We start from the raw sequence: 25,900 nt of genomic DNA, 5'->3' as shown, positions 1-25,900 counted from the left end.
TAAATTCCGGACATGAATTTGCTGTGTTCATGCACAAGGCCATGCCAGACGCCTTCGAAAGGGGGACGTTGGCATATGTGGACGATATCCTGATCAAAAGTACTGATATGGCCAAACACATTACAGAACTTCGGCATGTTCTGGGCCAATTAAAAGCAGCAGGAGTAAAACTGTCCTTACAAAAAGCCCAGTGGTGTCGCACGAAGGTAAACTTCCTAGGCCATGAAGTTACTGCTGAAGGTTTGAACCCACAAAAGAAGAAGGTTGAGGCGGTTCTGAACTGTAAAGTCCCTACTAACCTTAAAGAATTGAGATCATTCCTAGGTATGGTAAACTACTCGCGTAAGTTTATTGATAATTACGCCGAGATAAGCAAGCCACTGCTTCACCTACTGAAGAAGGATGTCGGATGGTCGTGGGGTAAGAAACAGGAGGACGCCATGAAGGAGTTAAAGGAACGTCTCACACAAGCGCCGTGTCTAGGATATCCCGAAGGGGGTAAAAATTTCTATCTAGAGACAGGGTTTACGCAGGTAAGTATGAGTTCCGTTCTTTACCAGAAACGTGATGATGTCAGTAAGGTGATTGCCTATGCCAGTAAAACTTTGTCCCCGGTTGAAGTAAAGTTCAGTGACTGTGAAAAAGCTCTATTGTCCACCGTGTGGGCATTACAGAATTTCCGCAGTTACATTCAGGGAGAGAGAATCATTGTTGAAACGGCACACCAGCCTTTACAGTATTTAAAGAGTGAACGTATCAAGGGAGGAAATGTGTCTAATAGCCGCATCACTGCTTGGACTTTGTCTTTGCAAGGGTGGCCTCTTGAAATTCGGTACAAACAGAACAAGGAAAGTCCAGTAGCCCAGGGCCTAGCCGAGCTCCATGATTGTTCCGCAGCTACACCTGCTATGGAGGCCCCGGACACTGACTTTCTGGAAGAACAACTGTTCTCTCCCTACAAGGTTTATGATGAAGAATACTGTAAACAGCTGCCGTGTGTATATGTGGATGGTTGTGCTTTTCATCACAAGGATGGGGAACAGCTCCAACTAGTGGCAGGTATTGGAATCGTTTGGACCCAAGGTGTCACCCCAATTTCTGTGGGATACAAACTTGGACCAAAAAGCAGTCAGGTTGCTGAACTTACTGCAATCCTTAGAGCAGTTGAGATGGCTATAGAGTTCAACATTGGAGAGTGTGCCATCATAACCGATTCCAATTATGTCAGGAATAGTTTTGTGGAGTATTTCCCTAGGTGGAAGCGAAACAACATGAACAAGAGTAATCACAAACCTGTGAAACATGGTAAGCTCTTTTGTCACATCGATGAACTGGTAAGGTCCAATGATCTCACCCTGCACTTCAAGAAGACCAAAGGCCACTCCAAGGTTCTAGGTGCCGAGAAAGAAGGGAACGATCTGGCCGATTCTCTAGCCAAGGAAGGGGCAATCACCGGTGAACTGTTAGACATTGATCAATTTTTAGGTACCGTACAGGTTGAAGCTGTCACCAGGCAACAGGCCAGAACAGCTGGTGATCCAAATGCATTACAGTGGAGTCACGATTCTCCTAGTGAGGATTTAATTACTGCCCAAAAAGAAGACCCAATAATTGGCTTGTTTTATAGTCATATAGAAGATCCCAACCAAAATCCCATAAATAAGGAGGTATGTAGTGGGAAGGAGGATTTACGTATCTTAATGAAATCCAAATCCCAATTCTCTTTATACCAGGGATTGTTGATACGAACCTCAAAGGGTGGCGTACAACAATGGGTCGTCCCACTTAAATTTAGAGGTTTGATGCTACAGCATGCCCATGACGCTCCTACTTCCGGTCATCGCGGAGAGAAGATCACGTATGAGATCCTGCGGGATTATGCCTACTGGCCTCATATGTTACGTGATGTGAAGGAGTACTGCCAAGGTTGCCTAATATGTCCCCAATTTCAACCTACCAAGCCAACTCACAGAGCACCTCTCCAGAAAAGGGGGATATGTATGCCTTGGTCAGACCTTCAAATGGATTTTATTGGGCCCGTAACAAAATCTTCACGAGGAAATCGGTATATGTTAACAGTTACATGTTTATTCACCAAGTATGTCAAGTGTATACCAGCACCAAATAATAGCTCCGAGACGTGCTGCATTGCTAATAAATCATGTATTTTCACGTTTTGGTCTACCACAGAGGATAGAGTCTGATAGAGGATCACACTTCACTAGCGAAGTGATGGCCAAATTGTGGAAAGTTTTGGGGGTTAAAAGGAAATTGCATATCGCCTACCGGCCAGCCTCTAGTGGTGGTGTAGAACGATACAATCAGACCATCGTTAACGTCCTTAAGAAATTTGTTAAGGAAACAGGCAAAGATTGGGATGTCAAACTCCCGCTGGTCCTGATGGCGTTGAGGGCTACTCCGAATACAGTTACAAAAATGTCATCTTTTGAACTGATGACAGGTAGACGGATGGTACTGCCCCAGCACTTATTGTATCGCACTACAGATCAAAATTTGATCAACGCCACCACCACACACCAGTACATAGAGGATTTACGTAAACATTTGCAATATGCTTTTGCCTTTGCCCAGCGAAATTTGGAAAGAGCTGCAACTAGTGCTAAGACATACTATGATCTCAAAACCTCCAAGAAGGAATATGAGATTGGTGACAAGGTCTATCTATACAACTTTGCAAGAGACCAGATCAAGGAACGGAAATTCCTTCCATCTTGGAAAGGTCCGTTCTCTATCATTGATAAAATCTCTCCGGTCGCATATAAATTGCAGGTTACCCGGTATGGTGAAATCAGTGATAGATGGGTGCACATCAACCAATTACGTGCTTGCCATCCAAAGTCTCAATTGCAGTTGTTGGAAGACTAACCCACCAGTTCCTATCTGGAGATATTGAGATCATTATTAAATTTCCTTTGAACATATAATTCATCTTTTTCCTTACAGGATCCAGTAATATAATTTTATGTATATCCAATACTTAAACTGTTCATTTTAATAATTTAGAAAGGAAGGCCCTGACAATGACTAGACCGGCGATCGGAGGTGTCAATGACCAGACCCTAGAAGGAAGCTATAATGTCCTGTGGGAAACACTAGATGCCAGAGATCGATCCGTAGACGATAACCTGATGTCCCAGGCCACCAAGGGCCAGTCCAGAGGAAAAGACCCGCCTAGGAGACCGTCTAAGAGACCTGTCGTGCGGAGGACCCATGGACCCCAAGGTGGATGTGCCAGGCCAGGCCGGCCTCATCACAAGACCAGGATCGTCATCGGAAGTGTCCATCTAAAGACGCCGAGTCAAGTTGAGGACCAACCAGCATCACCGCTGCCATTTTATTATTATTAAAAAAAAAAAAAAATGTTTTTTTTGAATTTCATTCACTTCACCGGAGAAGACGAACGATCACTCTAGCCAAAAGTCCCACTCATGTTTTGCGACACAGACACCCATCTACACGTGCCTGTACCCCAAAAAAGGGGGGTTTGTTGTGGACCTTTTGAAATTATGTCTCAAAAACATGATTTATCAAGACATAATCCTATATAACATCAAGTCAACATAGCCGGATGTTAAGGGTTAATTTGTCTTGGTTGGAAAGTCAAATGACCATCTAGCTAGAGAAATGTAAACGATGGGTGAAGGGATTTTTTTTTCTTCCTAGAGACAAATATACTATTTGAAGTTCTACAGGTGGTCAAACACCATTATTCAGACTTCTATAGCAGGTAAACATATACAAGGTCTGGACAGGACAATAGAGGAACCAAACTGATTGTCTGAGAGCTTACCCAAACCTTGCAGAGTGTGATAAACCAACAGACCTCTCAAACTATCACAATATGCTATTGTCCACCAAGGGTGAAAGTATTAATAGTTGTTTACTGTGACTCCAATACAAGAGCCAGGCAAACAGAGAGTTTTTCCCTACCCATAGAAAATGTGGTTCTAAAATCAAAAGGCTAAGAATTGAATATATCCATCCACAGAGGTATACCAAAAACATAAATGAGATGTTATAAAGGATAGGTTTTACACACCACCAAATATTCAGCAATGGGAATTATATATCACTAACTTGAGTATTGAGATGATGAAAAGTAAGATGTATTATAAACTAGCATTAGTTATATGTCTTATCAGGAAACAGACAGGATGGTATTTCAAGAAGGAATAACTGAATATACACATATATTCCATGGTCCCTATTTAGAATATTATAGGTATGATCACTTATATATCTAGAAAAAGACGTATATCTAATCCCTGTAATTACCTTAAAATTCCACCCGAGGTATGAGTCATCTCAAATACTCAAATTGTTCTATGATACATGACTGCCATCTGGCGGGCAGGTGAGAAATAGCTTATGTACACACATTTCTCAACTAGCCAATCGAGAAGCCTGGTGGGAAGGTATCTTAGAACAATGGATTAGTGGATATAAAAGCCCATGCACCTTTAAAAAAAAGGAGGAAAACTCATCAAAAGAAAAACCTCATCAAAAGAAAAACCTGACTGAAGAAAGACCTCATTGGAAGAAAATCGGAAGACATCTGAAGAGACCTCTCTATAACCCCTCTTCCATACTTTCAAACTTCCAAACTTTACTAAATTGCTAAACCTCTGTACTCCTAACTTCCTACATTCTCCCATACTAAATCTCTATCACTTGCCCTATAATATCATTTCTAAAGGCGTTCCATTGCCGGCTGATCCACGGGAGAGTTTCATAGTCTGAATTCCGGGTGTGGTGAGACTATTAATTTAATTTTGCATTGCCTATTTCCTCTGTTGTGTAGAGTCATAGAATTACCTTAGCGTATTACAACTATATTGGGTAGTTATATATATGTAAAGAGATCCTGTTTTACTGTTAAAAATTGTTTGGTGCCATATTATAAAAATTTTTCTTATTTCATAATTTATTAAATATTAATAACCAGAGTATAATTTATCAAGGAATAGCTTCTTGCAATCCTATGGCCACGGCTTGTGAGAATATAACCTTTGAGATACTCGAAATTATTAGTTATTAATAAATTTAATTTTTAATCAGATCATTTAGAAATTGTGATCTTGATTTAATTATTTGAAACATTAGTATTGTGTATTACATTGGTAGGGTATATCTTTGATTGTGTGTACCAATATTCATTTATCACCAGTCTTTTGCATTTTGTGTTAATATATATATAATTTTTGTACATAAATAAATTTTTATATTTATTAAGGCAAATTTTGTGTGTATGGTACGAAATCATACTGGCTAAAAGAATTCAAGGTATAATAATAAGTGGTGATCAAATTATCAAGGTGTCCAAATTATTGGTTTACTAAATATTTGCCGTATTTTAACGGCTGGAGGCACTGTAATATTTCATTTAAGGGAAAGGGACACGCCCTTTATAAATAGAAGAAATCCTTACATAAACCACCACATCCTTCTACAGGAGAAATGTCAAGCACTCCAAACTGTACTGTCCAGGAGTCATCAGACTCTTCACTGTTGCATAAAAATCCTGATGTTGGTCTCTTTTGAAGACATTCCCTTTTTCCTAGCTTGACATCAGACCTTGACAACGCAACATTCCGTTGCTGGAGGAAAGACGGTTTCCTCTAACACTACAAACCAGGTTGGCTATGATGTCAGGGGAACTTCTCCTTTCCTGTCTTCTGAAGTCTCCTCTTTGGGGATGCCAGCCAGTCAGCCTGAGGAGTCGTCTTAACCACCCTCACAGTACAGGGAACTTGGTCATTGAAGTCTCTCCCCCCCCCCCCCCCTTCCCGACTGACATCTGAAACTGCAGATGACTTGACAGTATTGGACAGTAATGCAATCTGGATTCAGATGGATAACACCACACCAGTGGCATACATTAATTATGAGAGAAGCAACATATGTCTCTCAATGGGAAAAGGTAAGCTTTATTTCCCATCCAGAGCAGACCTTTAGGTTCCAACCAGGGGTCGACAATCGCAGGCAAAGTTAAAGCTGACAACATTAGGACTAGGGAGAGTGGTCTCTACACCTAGAAGTGTCTTAGCCCCTTTTGTCACAAGTGAGGGACACCAAATGTGTACCTCCTGGCCACTAGGTTTAATTGCTAACTGGACTGGTTTGTTTCCAGGTACAGGGATCCTCTAGCGGAAGCTGCAGTGGTTCCATATCACCCCAGTCTTTTGTCATTCCCCCATGGATACTTTGCAAGATCAAGTTGGGGGTCTGAGAGCCCCCAGTGCTCTGGACTGGATGGGGTATGCTGATGCTCCATGGGCTCTGCCGAATCATCAGGGCCTTTTGTCCCAAGGCACTGTTTTGCCATCCAGCTTCTCAGTTGCTGGCTGTAATGGCATGGCTGTTAAAACCAAGTTCTGAGAGACAGGGACGTCTGAGTTTGTGATGCCTACAATGCTAAAAGCTAGGAAGTCTGCTTCTTGCAAGGTTTAGGGTTTCTACCCCAAGAGTCCCTCTGTAGGACCTACTAATTGTTTTGCAAGAGCTCAATATGCTACAGTTTGAATCTCACAGACTTCGCTTTATTTGTTGCAAGGCAGGGTTATTCTAAGAACAATTGCTGCAATTCTTTCTAAAGTGGTTTCAAATGTTCATAGAAACCATGGAGCATTGCTGCCTTTTACTAGAATCTTAAATATTAAAGAACCCAACTTTGTTACTCTTGGCGTCCACGGGTACAAAGTATACTGCAACCAATGACTTAGGAAGACCAAAGCCTTGTTTGTGATTTGCAGCAGGCCTAATTAAGGTGGAGGGGAGGGTGCTTCAGAATCCACCATAGTCAAATACATGCAAATATCAGCTTTATCAATGCTTTTGCTGATGAACCTTGTTCATTTAAAAATTCACTGCTCACACCACATGTGCTATCAACATCCTCAGTGGGGGAGGCGGAAAAGCCAGTGCCTTTACAGAGCAGATAATTGAGGCTGTTACAAGGTCAAACCTTTAAAACCTGGGTGAAATACTGTCTTATTGACCTTCTCTCCAGTCAGGATCAGGAATTTGGTAGTACTTCAAGCGGAAGTCCCACCTTAGATAACACTTTGCTTAGCTTCTATAGTGAACCATCCTGGGGGATGATTATAAAAGAAACCTGAATTATTACTCAATTACTTTAGTTAGATTCCTCGAGGATGCTGAGCTCCTTCTCTAAATCTTGTACATTTTAGATAGATTTACTGATTTTGTAGTCCTCTTGTGAATTATTGAAGCTACATGCACTTGGGAGTCCTTTTAAACTCTCTCAGACTTGTGTGGGTGGAGCCATCTCTCCTATTCCTGGAGGATTCTATAAAAAGGACATAATTTTTTCATCCACTGCAGTGTGTTTGTAGCTCAACACAAAAAAATCTGCATAGTAATGCACTGCAGCAGAACAGAAAGGTGTGAAGGGTCCTTAATGTAAAAGCTAAGCTTTGTCCACTGAAAGGTCTGCTTTGACTTAACATTATGCTCAGGAGATAAAAAGCAGGGCCAAGCTAGAATTTTGCAGCTGAGATTTGCACATGATTTCAGCCACCTATATCTGATCTAATCTGATTACTTTGATGTGATCAGATTTGATTGAATGCTTGTGACAGGCTTATATTAGCACATCCTGTCAACTTTCAACACCTAGCATTTATTTATAAAGATTCACTGTGTGATGCACACAACGAATGTTTGCTGGGCATTCTTCCATTTGTATTTGATAGCATTCGGCTATCATTTTCAAAGAATACTCGACCATCAGTATACAACATATTAGAGTGATTCCTATTTCAAGATTCGCCTTTCATATTTTAAAAGCAAACAAAATTCATCCATCAGCATGCAACATAGTAGATTTCAATCACGCACAATATTTGTCTTAGATATTTAAATTCAAACTTTTAAAATCAAACAAGCTTTGCCCATCAACATAAAACACAATAGAGAGATTCTAACTGCAAACAAGATTCCTCCATCATACAGGAATTACACATAAAGTAAATCTTCTGTAAATGTAAGCTGAATGCTGAAAAATGCATATGGACGAATGTCCAGCAAATATTCTGAAATGATTCACTGTGCAATTTGCACTGTGAATCCTTTTCTAAAAAGACCCCCTCCACATGTTAACACACTGTGTGTGTGTGCACAGTAACCACATTGCCCATTGGTTCCTGGAATGCTACAAGGAGCTTCAAGTCCTGCTAGATCTTTTACAGCTTAGTCAGTACAAGGTATTCTACACGTTCCATTGCAAAAGCTGTAGAAATTGATGGTACATGGCTATCTTACATTGACCCAAAGGCTAGAAGACATAAAAATAGTTGCTGCACAGAATTCCTGTGGATGCTCCAATCTTAATTTACAGAATAGTAGCACTACCTCCATTTTCTGAGTTTCCCATTTGTCAGGGAAGCACACTAAATAATTATCAGGGCTAGTGAGGACTTTGAAACAATTTGATGCAAGGTTTACCCATATTTTCCGATAACTGAGGCACGTGACACTGCTTCTATTCAGCTTACTAGCATTATACAAAAAAGGTCCTCTTCACATTATTTTACTAACATATACAGATCTAAAGTCCCTACTTGGCTGGGACTTATCCCAATTATTTTAAAGGGGCACTATCATTATGTATATTTTTATGTTTAAACATTGGTGCAGTTATCTATATTGTTTAGATAAAAATTTTGCATAAAGATGTTTTAAAATTTTAATTTTTGGAATAAATGTCCTTACAGAATAAGGTCTACAATCTGCTGTTTTTGTTCTATTTCTTTTTTTTTTTTTTCTCATGACCTAAACAGTAACTATATTTCGAGACCAATGCTGTCCAAGAAACTTCTATCCATGCTAGGTTTTCTGGTTGTTTTCTATAACAGGACAAATTCACTAGGTGTTTCTCAGTTCTAGGTGAGTGTAACACAATTCTTTGCTGCTCAATTTCCCTCTCATGCTCCAATATGTGTGTGTTTGTGTGGACTAGGGTGGTGGGCATGGACAGAATAGACTCAGAGAAAGTTTGGGTCTACAAGCATGGAACATTGTATTACATTTCCCCATGCTTTGATTTACGGTCATTCTCATAATGAAAACTGAGAGGGCCCCTTCACATATCATGGTGCATTACTGCATGTTTTAACATGGCTGAACCAGCAGCACAAAATGAATGTAAAGATTAAAACTAAAGCTATGTATCAGGTACATACACTACAGCTATAAAGAGTGAGCAAAAAATGCTAAATGTTTGTTTACCTGGAACTCACATTTAAATAGAGCTCAGAAGGTCTGCAAGTGTACTCTAAAGAAGAGTGTATAGAGGAGTATGAAAATTGGAATAGACTGTATTGCCCACAGCAACCCAATACTCCTTCCTTTTCAAAATCTGCACAGAAAACAAAATACTGTTAAACTTCAACAGCTACTGTATATGCACTAGTATAATGGAGTAATGAGTATGACACTCTTACAGGATCTTTTATTTTGCCCATAAGACCTGAAAGTGTATGTAAAACCCTAATTTTTTTCCAGCGAATTTAGCATCATGCCTCATTATGTACAGCTTTCTTAGGCAATTTTGTTTTTCGTAAATCTGTTTACATTTTTTCAGCTTGAAGATCCCACCAGTAACAGCAATTCCTGTTGCAGGCTGATGACACGAAGCTAACGCCTCTCAAAAAGCAAGTGTTGTGCCATTCAAAATCCTCCATTTGTCAGTTGGACTGCTTTCTGGTGAGCAGAAGAAATGCATCTATCTGAAAGATAGCTTAATGGCGTCTTAAGCGGCTTGCAAAGCAGGCTTTAGCCGTTGCTAATTGAGAGTGGCTTAGCTTTGTCAGATGTAATAAACAAAATTGCTGTCACTGGCAGGATCTCAAGCAGAAAACTTTGAAATGGATTCACAAAATTATGATTTGCTCAAAGAAACTATATACAGTGAGAAATGATGCTATGCCTACTGAAAAATGAGATTTAGGCTTTAAATACACTTTAAGGCTCCTTTACATATTTGCATTGTTATAAATCGCACATTTTACCGCATGTTGCTGCAAAGTGTGCACAGTGTTTCCCTAATTCTTTGAATGGCACCCCAACACAATGTACCATAACTGGCGGTGCAGCGCACCACAACACACATGGCATGCGTTATTGTGCACTGCCTTTAAAGAAAATTATTACATGTCCAGTTTTTGTGAAGATAAGGTGCACTGCCGTCCTATTTAACCACTTGCCTACCGGGTCCTTATATCCCCTTTCACTGATGTGCATTGATTAGGCAGCACTGATGGGCACTGATGAGGTGACACTGATGCAACACTGCTAGGCACTGATCATCAGTGCCGATCTGTTCTGACAATTGCCAGTTATCGGCAGTACTTTCCTCATGCTGTGACAGCGTGAGGAAAGTGCAGCCAATAACCAGCAACTGTATTTACCCAAGGATCTGCTGTGTCATTGGACGCAGCTGATCACGTGGTAAAAGGCCACTGTGATTAGCCATTTACCACATCATGTAATCAGCTGTGTCCTTTGGACACAGCAAACACGGAGATTGCCGGGTTTGTGCTGCTGGGAGTGCGGGGGAGGGCCTGTTCTGGGAGGACATCATATGATGCCCTAACAGAACTGGACAACCGTGCTGTAGCCATCATTCGGCTATAGCCCAGTTTGCAAGTGGTTAAAAATGAATGGGTTGCCATAATGCAGTGGAACCTAATGCACATGCGTAGTGTAAATGGGGCCCAGAAGGATATGTGTACTGAGATACGTGGAGGCTGCCATTGTTGACTTACAGTTGTGCTCAAAAGTTTTCATACCCTTGGTGAATTTGTAATATACATTACAATTTTAAAGAAAACAGGAATGAGCAGGCAAAACACCTTTCTTTTATTTTTTTATGGGATTTATATTTCTCTTTCAATAGGTTTTTATTAACCTTCAATAAAATACAAACACGTCCCTGAAATACACAGGAGGAAGAGAGGAAAAGAAACATATATAGCATTTCCTAGAATGAAACCATATAGGCACATTCCAGTGTAACAGGCATAGGTAAAGGCACAGCGATAACCGTCTAACAGTGCATAACGGCCCACCACAAATAAGCTCAACAAAGAAAAAAGGAGGAGAAAATAGATAAATGGAAGTAAAACAAGAGAAGAAGAAAAGGAAAAAAAAAGGGGGGGGAGGGGGGAAACTGCAGGTACGCCCTCCTCACCTCTCGGCAGGTAGATAGTCCCAAGTCATGGAGAGCTCAACAGATATCTAATCCACGGGTCCCAAATCCTTTCAAAAAGGGCCATCTTTTCTTGAAGGATCGCCGACAGGCGTTCATTCATCATGATCCATGTCAGTTTGGCCTTCAAAAGGTAGAACGAGATCACAGGAGACTTCCAAGACCGCGCAATGGAAATTCTAGCTGCCGTAAAAATCAATGTTACGGACCGTCTCACAGGTCTCGGTGCCCCCTCCACTGGGTTACCCAGTAGGGCCTGCTGAGGGCTTTTCCTGAGATTCATCTGGGTGAGAGGATAAAGTTATATGTGCATATCCAAAACCACCAGACTTTCAGACACAACCACCAAACATGGAGCACTGTCTCTGTTTAGCCACAGCCACAAAAGCAGAGGGGTGAGGCATCCAGAACACAGGACGCCACCTGCACAGGTACCATGTACCATCTCAAGAGGACCTATCATTTTTTTCTATCAGAGACTGAGAAGCATATTGAGCCAGTCTACTCCACTCAACCTCATCCATCTACTCCCATCTGTCCATGTAAGGCAATTTAGAGGAGTTGGAATGTAATAGGACATAGATTTTAGATATAAATCCTTTCTGCTTATAATTCTTACATAAATGTTCCATATTGGGATTCATATTTAACTGTAGGTCACAACAGACCGGTACAATCAAAAAACAAAACATGGCAACAAGTAAACAGTTCAAAAGTCTGCATACCTTTAGCTCTTAATACTGTGTATTGCCCCCTTTAGCATCAATGATAGCATGCAGTCTTTTGTAATAGTTGTCTATGAGGCCCCAAATTCTTGCAGGTAGTATAGGTGCCCATTTGTCTTGGAACAATGCCTCCAGGTCATGCAAAATCTTTGGTCTTTCTGTATGAACCGCATGGTTGAGATCTCCCCAGAGTAGCTGGATGATAAGGTCAGGACACTGGGATGACCATTCCAGGGCCCTTCACCTTTTGTGCTGTAACCACTGGAGGGCCTTGTGCTTAGGGTCAATGATGTGCTGAAAAGTCCAGGAATGTCCCAGCTTTTGTGCAGAAGAATGCAATTTGTCTGCTAATATTTTCGGATAACATGCTGCATGCATATTGCTATCAATTTTCCCTGTGCTTTTAGAGCTCACACACCCCCAGAACATCAGTAAGCCACCACTCTTCACAGTGGGGATAGTATTCTTGTCGCTATAGGCCTTGTTGACCCCTCTCCAAACAGTACTTATGGTTGTGACAATAAAGGTCTTTTTTGGTCTCGTCACTCCAGATTACATGAGTCAGTATCTAGCCTGCTCAGTGCATCCATATGAGGGCATCCACAACAAACATCAGTGCATCCACAACAAACTCACTATTTTTTACACAGACACTAATTGCAATTTAAAAAGCCAGAAATGTGGGAAATTAACTTTTAACCACTTGCCCACCAGAGGATTTACCCCCCTCCCTGACCAGGCCATTTCTTGGGATACAGCTCTGCGTTACTTTAACTCAGAATTGCGCAGTCATGCAACAGTGTACATAAATGAAATTTATGTCCTTTTTTTCCCCCCCACAAATAGAGCTTTCTTTATGTGGTATTTGATCACCTGTGCATTTTTGCACTATAAACAAAAAAAGACTGACAATTTTGAAAAAAAACAATATTTTTTACTTTTTGCTATAAAAAATATCCAGTAAAAATATTAAATATCTTCATAAATTTAGGCCAAAATGTATTCTGCTACATGACTTTGATAAAAAAAAAAATCCCAATTCATGTAAATTAATTGGGAAAGTTATAGTGTCTACGAATGGCGGTATTTATACTGGAATTTTTTTTTACTCTTTATACTAGTAATGTCGGCGATCAGCGACTTATAGCGGGACTGCGGCAAGCATTCTGACACTGGGTGGGAACTGACTAATTGCCACTGTCATCCCAGTGAGACAAATAAAAAGCACTGACACTGTACTAATGACACTGGGCAGGAAGGGGTTAACATCTAGGGTGATCAAAAGGTTAACTGTGTTCTGTGTGTGTTTTACATTGTGTTCTGTGTGTGTTTTACATCATGTGCTGTGTGTGTTTTACTAGGAAAACATGCTGCTGTGTATTTCTCTGCTGTGTAGAGAAATACACAGCAGCATGTCCTTGCTGGCAGGAGAGAGACCTGTGTTGTTTACACACAGGTCTCTCCCCTGTCAGTTTTACTCGGCGATCGCCGGCCGGGACCCGGTTATTGACCTCTGCAGCCGCCAATGGCGGTGCAGGTAGGGCAGCGCGCACGCTCCCCCCACCTGAAAATGCAGATCACATGTATGTATATGTGATTTTGCACAGCCCTGCTGCCCTGTAGCAGTAGTTCTACTATAGGGCGGCGGAGAAGCAGTTAATTACCATTTTAATGTGTGTGTGTGTCACCTTTTTTTGTCTGTACCAAGGCCAAACATTCCAGGGTATGTAAACTTTTGATCAGTGCCATTTTTTGTGATTTTTGTTATCATTATGATTTAAAAAGGAGCCAAACAACTATGTGATAATAAATTACTTCAATTGATCACTACAGTTTTTTGGCATGATCAGTCATATTTTCAACATCAATTCAAGAATTTCAACATTTGAGCACACCTGTAACTATGAAAAGGCTAGTTTCCTGATTGTCTCTGGTTTCAATACTTGGGATACACTGACCTTGGACAAGCCTGCAAATCAAGAATGTCAAAATGAAGTCCTGAAGCCACTGAATTAGTATAAAGGTCAGGGAACTAGAATATTCACAAGGAGAGGTGAGCAAAGATATGTATTCACTACATGTGGTGGGTTTTTTTTGTTTGATTTTTTTGTTTTGTTTTGGTTTTGTTAAGGCTGGCAATTAAGTTATTTAATATATTCCCAAGCATTTCATTCAAAGCAGCAGATAGAACGTGTGTATTTCTTGTTCTGGCAAACTGAGCAGCTGCTAGGGGTGCTGTCCTCTCCATTTTATTATCTTATTTATCATCTGCTACATGAGTGTGAGTGGGCTCTATGCCAGTCTGCACCTACCCTTCACAGTTTAAGTCTTAAAGAATATATAAACCCAACAATTCAAATTCCTGATATGTGCCTGCTATATCATAAACTTGTATGAAAAAGCATCCTGTTCTTTTAAAGATCGTGAGGGCTTGGAAGACCCCCCTCCTCAGCTTCGACGCAGTCAAAAATCGGATGAATTTTATATTAGTTAATGAGAAACTGACGGCTATGCTGTTAGACACTCACACAAAGTTTCTGCAGATGTGGCGCCCCTGGCTTGATATAGCCCAACCGTCTAGATTTGACCGGTCCCTTTTGTTGATTATAAGATTTTTTTTTTTTTTTCTTTCCATCGAGATCCCCTAGAGCCCTTTCTTTGTCTTTTGTCTTTTCTTTATTCGTTCCTCCTTTTCTCTTCTCTGTTCTGCCAGTTTTTATGATATTTGCGCTAATTGTGACTTCTTTCTCTAAGAACTGTGCCAGCATTATTGTATCTACTTGTCGGACTTCCTTGGGAGTCCTGGGTGTGGAGTACCAATGTACACTCGGTGAGGCTTCGTGTTTGTTTGTTTTTTCCTGCTTTGTGTTTGTGGACTTTGTGATAATCTTGGCTCTGTTTACTAATTCATTGGTTTCAAATTGTCTGCCACTTTTGCAAACTAACATGTTTTATTTTACCTCATATACTGCGCTTGTGTACTCAGTTTTTCTCCTTGTTTCTACTTCAGTGCATTCATGGTACTATTCATCAGAAAACGTGTATGTCTCATTTTTGTTGGTCAGTGATCTTGTTTGTTTCTCTGATGTTGTCTTTTCTTTAATATAATCCATTGTAAAAGAAAAAGTATCCTGTTCTCTTTGTATTGCTTTCTTTGTGTGAAATCGCTGGTGTTCCTGCCAGTCCCACTGCTTTCCTATCAAAAACTGACCACACTATGCAGCGTGGTCAATTTTCTGGCTGTGCTGGAACTCTGTCTGCTCTTCTCCAATGATCAGACTTGTCCTGCTATGCCTCTTGCAAAGCCATTCACTGAGAAAATCAGTGCACTGCCGTATTTGGTTTCCCATAAAGCCAGATGTTGGTACGAAAAAGTGTCTGTATATTTTTCAATTGGCTCTGTACAATAGTTTTGTACTTTACAAACCAACTGGAAGAAGTGGATCCTTCCTAAAATTTCAGGAAGAGATCATCACAGCTGTTTTGTATCGTTTGTACTGTATATAGCAGACATGGAATTAGGCATGACACGCGCTTTTTTTTTTTCCCCTCATGTTACTCTTGTCCTGGCCAACCTGGTCTCTGCTTCAAGGACTGCTTCTGTCGCTGCCATACACTAGTGGCGTGTTAGTATAGGGATCAGCAAACACACTCTAGGGTACACAACCACACAAAAGATGTTCGATAGGAAATTATTGTATTATCTATCTAAAATCACAGTCTGGAAATATATATAAGCGCTTGCAGTGCTGCCGCAGGAGATTTCTCAGCTACAGTTAAAAAGAACATATATGTCCAAGAATGCCTGGGGTAGTCAGTGGGTGGATAGTTCCTATGCTTTGGCATATATTTTTTCTTTTGTTTTTGGCTCATATTTGCATAAAAAGAAAAGTTGAGTTATTCTATTGTTACTGTGTTTTATTACACTGTTCAACAAATTTTAATTTTTTGCCAGTTTTGGAAACAAAAGGATCCATTTCTTAATGAATTTCACATTCTGAGTTCAAATATAACAATGAAATTTGTCAATTGGCTCTAGTTTTTCTGTAAACGGAAAGTTTTCTACTATAGGCGTAATGACTACATAATGCACAATAATTATATAGATAGATGTCTTTCCACAAATATAAAGCAAGTGATATTGACTACATAACAAAGCCTAAATGGCATAATATATTGCATAGGATTACCAAGAAAAATTATAGCCATAAGCTAAGTTGAATTATTTTAATACTTAGGATTCTCACTAGTTTTGTCTTCAGTTTGTGTCGGTTTTGCTTCTCTTGGCTTTTCTCTTGTATTCGAGGAAAGGGCTATCTCTTACAACTGTCCAGCAATAGTCAGCAAGCATTGATGGGCTCTATTTACCTTGATATCTTCTTTCCATAGCTGCAATGTCTTGATGGAAGCGCTCTCCGTGTTCATCACTCACTGCTCCACAGTTTGGTGGGAAAAAATCCAGATGCGAATGTAGAAAATGAATTTTTAGAGACATGTTGCAACCCAGATTTCTGTAAGTCTGGATGAGTTTTTCTACCACTTTCTTGTAGTCTGGTGTTTTATTGTTTCCAAGAAAATTTGATGTCACTGATACAAATGCTGTCCAGGCAGCCTTTTCCTTTCCACGCAACAGAGAAAGAAACTCATCATCATGAATAAGTTTACGAATCTGTGGCCCAACAAAGACTCCTTCATCTATTTTTGCAGCACTAAGTGCTGGAAATTTGCTAATCAGGTACTTGAAACCTGCTTTAACAAAGTTTTTCATTAATCCCAACTTGATGTGTAATGGAGGTAATAAGATCTTATTGCTGTCTACAAGTGCTGGATAGTTAACATTTTTTTCTCCAGGCTGCAATGACTGGCGTAATGGCCAGTCTCTTTTGGCATAGTGCATTTCTCTCGCACGACTGTCCCACTCACAGAGGAAGCAGCAGTACTTAGTATATCCACCTTGAAGTCCAAGTAGGATAGCAATTACCTTCAGGTCACCACAAATCGACCATTGATGTTCATCATAGTTGATGCACCTTAAAAGCTCTTTCAAGTTTTCATACGTTTCTTTCATTGAAACTGCGTAAGCAACTGGAACTGACAGCAGCTGATTGCCATTATGGAGCAAAACAGCTTTAAGACTCGCCTTTGAAGCATCAATGAACAGCCTCCACTCATCGGGATCATAGCATACGCCGATGGCTGAGATTAAACCATGAACATTGTTACATACAGCAATATCACCTTCCTGGACGAAGAATGGGATCAGATCTTTCTGACGATGACGGTAGAAAGACGTACGAACATCACTTGCTAGGAGATTCCACTGTTGTAGTCTTGACACCAAAAGCTCTGCCTTGTTCTTCGGAAGATCCAGGTCTCTGATAAGATCGCTCAATTCCACTTGTGTAATGAGGTGTGGTTCAGTGGGTGTGGATGGAAGAAAGTCTGGGTCATGTGAGGTTGACGGTTGATGACTACACGCTTCAGGTTCTTCCTCACTTGACTCAACCACGAAGGATTCTGGTGCTTTAGGAATTGGTAGCCCCTCTCCATGAGGAACTGGACGTATTGCCGATGGAATATTTGGATAGTGCACAGATAACTTTTTCTTCTTATTTAGCCCTTTTGTTGGAGGCACCATACAAAAGTAACAATTACTAACATGATCTGTTGGCTCTCTCCAAATCATTGGCACAGCGAAAGGCATAGATGCCTTTTTTCCATTCAACCATTGCTCCAGTGCCGTCCCACAAGAATTGCAGCATATATGTGGTGCCCAGCTCTTGTCCTGGTCTCCTATCTTGCAGCCAAAATACAAGTTGTAGGCTTTCTTAATCATTCCTCTTATCCTCCTTTTTTGTGAGATAAAAGTTATTTCACCGCAGATATAGCAGAAATTATCTGCTTTATTCACACAAGTTTGAGGCATTACTGAGTAGCCTATATAAGCATAAAACGAAATGTAAAGACGCTGTCGAACTACAATCAGCTACAGATACTGCAGCTTTTATGCAGTGAAGTGATGCAATTAAAGGCTAATATTGCATCATCTCAGTATACATGCAATTTTCTATTGGTCACCAGTATCAATTGCGCAATATGCAGCTGAAGTTGCATCATAATTTTGAATGGCTTACGTCATTAGATGGGTGAATATATCATGGAAACTAGAGCCAATCAATATTTTTTAGGGTCATTTTCGTTTTCAGCACCCCAAAATTATGTAAGATTAGCTAATTGTATGCCCAAAACTTTTTACCTGTTGAACAGTGTTATTAACCGTTGTTTGTTTTGCATGAACACTAATTAGCTGCAGGGTGGTCAGTGTGTGGATCGCTCCTATGCTTCAGCATATATTTTTTCATAATTTTTTGGGGCACAAATTTCAATAAAAAAAAAAGCTTTAATTGATTTAATGCTAAATTGTTACTGTGTTTTATTGTTAACCATTGTTGTTTGCAGGGACGCCATTCAGCTGCAGCACTAATCTATTCTGACAGCAGCAGGGTTTGTGTTCAGAATTCAAATGTCAGTGCGTGCAGTGCTGCTGGAGATTTCTCATCTGCAGTTATTAAAAAATGTATATGCCCAAGCATGAGGGCCTGGGGTGATCGGTGGGCGGATGTTTCGGCATATATTTTTTCACCTTTTTTTTTTCTGGCAGACATTTCTTCATCCACATCTATTGATGTGAATGGAGGAATCTGAGGAACGCCCAACATCAGAAGTGGGAATATACAGGGTGGTGGATTCTAATAGTGGTTATAGCACAAACTTTTTCTGGCAGAGATGTCTTCATCCCCATTAATCAACAAAAGAACATTACATATATGCCCAACAAGGACCAGCGACGTACCAGTACTTTGAGTGGTTATACCTGGATGATACCTGAAGTTGGTATTGTTTTTTTCAGCCGGTGATCAGCTTTCATGTAAAGCAATCCTAGTGGCTAGTTAGCCACCAAAATCCAATAAGCGCCTTCATGCTTTTAATGGGTGTTATTTCTTCATTACACTTCCTAACTACCTATCACAATTTTGGAGGCTCTAAAATGCCAGGATAGTACAAAACACCCCAAAATGACCCCTTTTTTGAAAGTAGACACTCCAAGATATTTGCTAAGAGACATGGTGGTTTTTTCTTTTCTATTTCAAAACCTTGTGACAAAAACTAAGATCTGCAAAATAATTACCATGCCTTTTATTAAATTCCTTGGGGTGTCTACTTTCCAAAAAGGGGTAATTTGGGGGGATGGGGGGTTGCTATCCTAGCATTTCAGGGCCTCTGAAACTGTGATAGGTATTCAGGATGTGAAAAGAGGAAATTATGCCCTTTGAAAACCTGAAGGTGGGCGTTGGTTTTCGAGCCCATACGCAGGTAGGCTCCCAAAAAGTCTCTCACACGTGGTTTCCCCATACTAGGGAGAAGTAGCAGAATGTGTTTTGGGGTGTAATTCCACATATACCAATGGCATGTGTGAGAAAATCCCAATAAGTGTATATTGATTGGTTTGTGTGAAAATTAAAGCGTCGACAAACTATGAACTATATACTGGATTGTACGCGGCTTTTACTTTGACTGCCTTATCACATTTCTTGAGGCGCTAAAATACCAGGGCAGTACAACCCCCCCCCCAAAATGACCTCTCTTAAGTAAAAAAACAAAAACAAATCTCAATACATGTATATTAATTGGTTTGTGTGAAGGTTATAGTGTCTACAAACTATTGTAGATATATTGGAATTTACACAGCTTTTACTTTCTGACTGCCTATCAAATTTCTTGAGGTGCTAAAATGCCAGGGCAGTACAAACACCCCAAGAAAAAAAAATGGCAAAAAAGTTTTTTGTTTTTTTTTACCAAAGACATGTAGCAGAGTACACTAAATTTATGGTCACATTTGAGTTTGTTTGGATAGTTTTTTTATAAACGAAAGTAGACTTTTTTTTTTCCCAAATTATTCCATCCTTTTTCATTTATATCGCAAAAAATAAACTCAGTGGTGATCGGGTTTGTTTGGGTACATCATTGCATGACTGCGCAATTACCAATTAAATAGCGCAGTGCCAAATAGCAAAAAATGCCATGGTCAGGAAGGGAGTTAAAACATTCTGGTGGTCAAGTGGTTAAAGGCTTTAACAGAGCCACCCAAAGATTCCTAAACATTTACAAACTGCTTTTACATAAGCTGAAGAACTTGTGAACAAGGCATAAGACCTAGAACTATTACTTATAGTTGAACTTGCAGTATACCTTAATGATTTCAGAAATTCAAAGGAAGAATGCTTTACATCTACATCTGGATTATTTCTTAACCGTTTGTCTTTTGAACTGATCCAGCTCTGGTTATTCTTCTGTAGCTTTCCACAGTATCAGCAGCAAAGTGAGCAAGTGATTCATTCATTGCAGTATCAGGCCAATAAACTGGGAGTATTCTGAGTTTCTGCTGTGTGTAGAGAAAAGAATTCTATTGTTGAGCTCTGAACAAAGAATGTCAGACTAGTACAAAGCAGTTCTAGCTACTCCCATGCCCTGTGTTATTTCATATGTCAGATCCTGCAGTAATTGGCCTACAAAATAATTCTGACTGCAGCACTGTCGGATTAGCTGAAACCCTGTTTCAAAGAACACAAGATAGCCGTACAGAATGATCTCTTTTCATGTTAAAATTTAAGTGGGAAAATACCCTTCCCCTGCCCAAGGATTCTGGATTCCCATTTTAGCTTTGTAAATGTTCTATGGTTGCAAGTAACCCTGTGTTCTGGGATTAGGAGCCTGTGATTGTGCAGAACAGCAGTTCCTATCTCCAAACATTGGTTTAGCTGTAGCCTAATTTACAGTAGAGCTATTGAGAATAATTGATCTCCTATATTTTATTTTCAAGATTTCTATATGCTGCTTGAGCTAGTCCTCCACACATCAGCTATCCAGACTGGCTGATCCTCAGACCAGCTTTGGAGGCCATATCCATACCCTGCAGGACTGACGACTGCGATACCAACCTGTAATGTGACCATCAGGCGGTGGTAGTGGAGCTCCTCAGACACACAGTGAACTGGTTTGTTAGCAACAAAGTGCTTTATATGTCCAGGACCATACCAGCTTCTGGTGTATTTAAGTCCCTGAAAACACTCTGCTCTTCACATTAGGCTGAAGCCTTAGCAATATGAGTGCTCTCCTTAGGAGTAGGGGCACTACTTTATTATATACCCAGTCTCTTTTTTTCATGTATGAAATTACCCCAGGAAATTACATCCTTTATATTACCTAATAAATCCTTAGCAATATGAATGCTCTCATTTTTAGGATCAAAGGTTTGTTGTCTTTGAACTCTGCACTCTACACTGTCCTGGGTCTTTTCACAATACTCTTGTTATTCTGCTAGAGGTATTCCTTTAGTGTACCCAGTTTCCAATATTTTTCCACTTCATTCACCTCAGGAAAGAACAAAGGCATCTTGGTATGTCACCATGTATATAATATGTCATGCAGAATCCTTTAGGCATTGGAGTGTTATCAGTTTTATGAGCAGTGGTATTACCTTAGTATACCCATTCTCTTTTAATCACTTTTGTGGTCTTTCCGTTCTGCTATTGCATCCCATAGTCTTTGTACTCTGCCTGTTAGTAGCAAACCGCTGTTTCTATACTCAGGCTGTAATTTCTCAGTGCCTGGATTGGTGAACACTGACTATTGCAAGATGCCTGTCACAATTTACACATTTTATTGCAAAACATTGGTCTTGGTCCCCAGAACCTTCTTCTAGATACCTATGTAGTACTCTAATGCATTCAGGTCTGGAATGTGCCTCCCTCTCAACAGAGTTGTGACAGAGAGGTTTAATTTAAATCTTCCCATATTTTTGTCATGAGGTTTCGCCATCTACATGGCATTACCGCATTGAGCCATGCATGCACGTGCATGTCACTGTCTTTCCCACCTTCTGGATTTCCTACTGGACACACATTTATTCACCTGTCTGATCCATCATCAGCTCTTACTTATAGTGAAATCACATGATTTCAAAGTCAGGGGAAATGCCGATTTGTAAGACATCTGACACAGAAGTCTGTTAATTGCACCAAAAGTAGTACTTTAGAAATTGGTGCGGCTCTAAGTCCGATTTGACCGCTGTAATTGCGGACAACAGGGTGCAACTTGGCCTCACCACTGTCCTCTCTGGTTTAGCTGCCTGAGCCTCTCAGTTTGAGCACAAATGAACAGCCTGCTCACAAACATCCAGTCCTTTGCACTTGTTATCTCATCAGCAAAGCATGCTTATATTGGCACTTCTTATATAAATGTGCTCAAGTATCCTATATCTGACCAAGAATCATCACAGCATTCTATGGAATCTGTTTTCCATTTTTCCATTATTGAATCTGACATGCTTGATCTCATGTCCCATTTGGCTAATGCTGTATACTCAGCCAACTCCTATGGTAGTATTTGCTGTTTCAGTTACAAGCTGTTCTTTGGCTTCAACTGCCACAAACATTTCCTGAGTACAACCATTGCTGGGTAATTTCCTATCTGAAGTCACAGCCTTCTTCTGATCATGTGAGGCAACTTTTTCCCAGGAGGGGGAATTCCTGGAAAATTGGTGAACTCCCCAGCAATTCACCTCAATAGTAGTCTTTTCACACTGGAAAATTAATGTCTCTACATTTAAATAATCCACTGATGGTCAGCTGGACTCCTTAAGTTCCAGTTTGAGCTAGCTAGAATGACTCCATCCAGCAGTGGCCCTAATTGTGGAAACCAAGTCTTAAGGAATAACATCTCTTAAGAGGGATTTCTCTATCTCAATTCTTGATCCTACAGTTTTACAGCTGTTTACACATATACAGTTGTGTTCAAAATAATAGCAGTGTGTTGAAAAAAGTGAATAAAGCTCAAAATCCTTCTTTTTTTTTTATAATTCAAATATTTATTAATTTTCCATTTCAATTACATTTCATCATCACAATATAAATATATATATATATATATAAAATATATTCTATAATATTATATTAACCAACATTTCTACTTTATATACTCTATGCAACCTTTTCCCCCCTTCTCCACCCCCCACCCTATGTCCCCTCTGCCTATTCTATCTTTTCTCTACGTCTTCTTATATCAGCAAGTGGAATTTTTCTGTTGTTATCTTTATTTTTCCTACACCTCATATATAATCTGGCTTTTTCCCAGTTCTCCCATTTCCCATGATAAACCTCCATCTTATCTTCTTGGGTATGGCACAGCCTTTCCATCTTTTTAATCTGCTCAACTCTTTCAATCCAGTCCTCTTCCTTTGGTGCCTCTATTTGCCTCCAGAACTTGGGTATCAGGGCTTTTGCAGCATTTATATAGTTCCATATCCCTGATTTTTTATATTTATTTACCGTTATATCCGTGATGTGCAAAATACATACTTCTGGATCTAGATTTATATCTATTTCTGTCAATTTTCTTATTAAGTGGATTATTGTTGTCCAGAATATCTGGATTTTTGGGCATCCCCACCATATATGGTATATTGTGCCTATTTCTCCACATCCCCTCCAACACAGCGGTGTACTCTCTCCACACATCTTATTTTCTACTACTGGTGAAATGTGCCATCTTGTCAAACACTTATAGTTCATTTCTACTTCTCTCATAGAGACATTTTCGTGAGTTAATCTATACATTCTCCTCTGCTTTTCCTCATCTATCACAACTCCCATATCCATTTCCCATTTTGTTAAATATGTTGGTTTCGTGTTTGTGTCTAGTTCAGTGAGTATTTTATAAATTCTAGCAATCCCGTGTTTCCCATCACCTTGTGTTCCCAATGTCTTTTCAAACAAGTTCCAATTGTCTCTTGTCCTTAAAGGTCTTGGCAAACTTCCGACAAAACACCTCAATTGGAAATACCGCCATTCGTCTAATTTAGTGAAAATCTCTCCCTCTTTTTTTTTCAATTCGCCATATGCTCCTATTTCATCTCCCACCAAGATATCTCCTAATTGCACCTTATCTTTTTTAAACCACTTCCCTCCTATTTCTTCTCTACCTGGGGGGAAAAACTCTGTATTTTTTAGTGGAATCAGTGTAGAATTAAAAGTCCATTTCATACTTCTGTGTAAGTTATCCCAAATCTTTAAAACATTCAAAGTGTATGTATTTACATTGTCATTTAAACCCCTATACTGTGTTGGTACCCATATCATTCTTCCCAAGTCTATTCCGCTGAGTTCATTCTCTATTCTCACCCAGCTTTTTTTATTATTAAATATCCAATCTATGGTTCTTGCCAGTATTACCGCTTTGTAATATCTTTTAAAGTCTGGGAGCCCTAAACCCCCTCTTTCTTTCCTCCTACTTAGCAGTTCGTATGACAGTCTTGGTTTTTTATTCCTCCATATGTATCTTGTTATCAATTTCTTAATTATTTTAAAGAAAATCTCTGGGAGTTTAATTGGGATCATTTGATATCTATATATGATTTTTGGTACTATTACCATTTTTACCAGATTAATACGGCCCATCCATGTCGGGGTTCCTCCCTCCAATCTTTTTAATTCATCTCTAATCTCATTTATCAGTGTAATATAGTTTAGTTTATATAGATGTTTATGTGAGGCTGTGAGTTTTACTCCTAGATATTTTATATCTCTATCTTTCCATTTAAAGGGAAATTCTTTTTGTATCCTTTCTTTTTCGTTTTTTAAGATGTTTATATTTAGAATCTCCGTTTTTGTTGGATTTATCTTTAAATTTGATAGTTCTCCGTACTCCTTTAGTGACTTCATTAAGTTTGGAAGTGTTATCCTGGGGTTTCCTACATAGAACAACAAGTCGTCTGCGAAAGCAGCAACTTTATGTTCCGTATCTCCTATTCGGATTCCCTTTACGTCTCTATTCAGTCTTATTGTTGATAGTAGAGGTTCTAGAGATATAACATACAGCAATGGGGATAATGGGCATCCCTGTCTTGTTCCGTTTGACATCTCAATGGGTTCTGACCTCTCCCCATTTACCCCGATGACCACCGAGGGGTATCTGTACAGCTTTCCTATCCATTCTCTCATCCTAGGCCCGATTCCCAAAGCTTCCAGAGTGTCCATCATGAATCTCCAATTTACCCTATCAAACGCTTTTTCAGCATCTATAGACAGTAGTACCGCCGGTTCTTTTCCCTTTTTACTCTTTTGGATTAGCATCAATGATCGTACCCCATTATCTTTTCCTTCCCTACCTGGAACAAAGCCCACCTGATCCTCATGTATCCATCCAGGCATTAGCTCTTTCAATCTGTTTGCTAGGACCTTTGCGTACAACTTAGTGTCTGTGTTCAGTAGTGAAATAGGTCTATAGCTAGAACACTGAGAGGGATCTTTTCCCTCTTTCTGAATGAGCACGAGTTGGGCTTGTAATGATTCTCTTCTTACTTCCATCTCTCCACCTAGTGCATTCATGTAGTTTTTGAGTTTTGGTACTAAGATTTCACTGAATTTTTTATAGTATCTCACTGTATAACCATCTGGGCCTGGGCTTTTCCCCGACACTGTCCCCTTTAATGCTAGTTTTATTTCTTCCTGTGAGATATCTGCGTCTAGGGAGTTTAGTTGGTCCTCACTTAATTTTAATAACCTAGCCATTTCCAAATATTTCTTTCTTTTCTGGTTTTTCTCACTGTCTATAGTTTCTGAACTTTCCGAGGGGCTTATATTGTACAGTTTCCTGTAATATTCTATGAAGGCTTTGGTGATATCTTTATTTGAGTGTTTCATGTTTCCTTTAGCATCTTTTATTTTTTCTATATAATTTCTATTTTTCTTTTTCCTCAGGGCTCTCATCAGATACTTTCCAGGTCTTTCTCCCCATCTATATCTCTCACTTAGAACTCTATTATATACTTTTCTCCTCTCCTCTTCTATCATTTCTTTCAGTTCTT

At 39.7% G+C, this 25,900-nt stretch overlaps 1 protein-coding gene across 1 annotated transcript in view; it reads right to left on the bottom strand.

Moving 5' to 3' along the window:
• Window positions 1–10,951: 10,951 nt before the first annotated feature.
• REXO5 (RNA exonuclease 5) overlaps window positions 10,952–25,900 on the bottom strand; it is a 108,684-nt gene continuing 93,735 nt past the window's right edge. Inside the window, exon 19 of the mRNA XM_089674779.1 lies at window positions 10,952–11,534. Coding sequence (XP_089530905.1) covers window positions 11,259–11,534 — 276 coding nt within the window. The 3' untranslated portion in view covers window positions 10,952–11,258. The remainder of the gene's footprint in view (window positions 11,535–25,900) is intronic.

This window comes from Staurois parvus, unplaced genomic scaffold, assembly GCF_062004578.1.
Source record: "Staurois parvus isolate SC_StPar_1 unplaced genomic scaffold, SC_StPar_1.0 ptg000152l, whole genome shotgun sequence".
NCBI lineage: Eukaryota > Metazoa > Chordata > Amphibia > Anura > Ranidae > Staurois > Staurois parvus.
The sequence above is the reverse complement of the archived record's forward strand: the minus strand, read 5'-3'. Positions and strand labels throughout refer to the sequence as shown.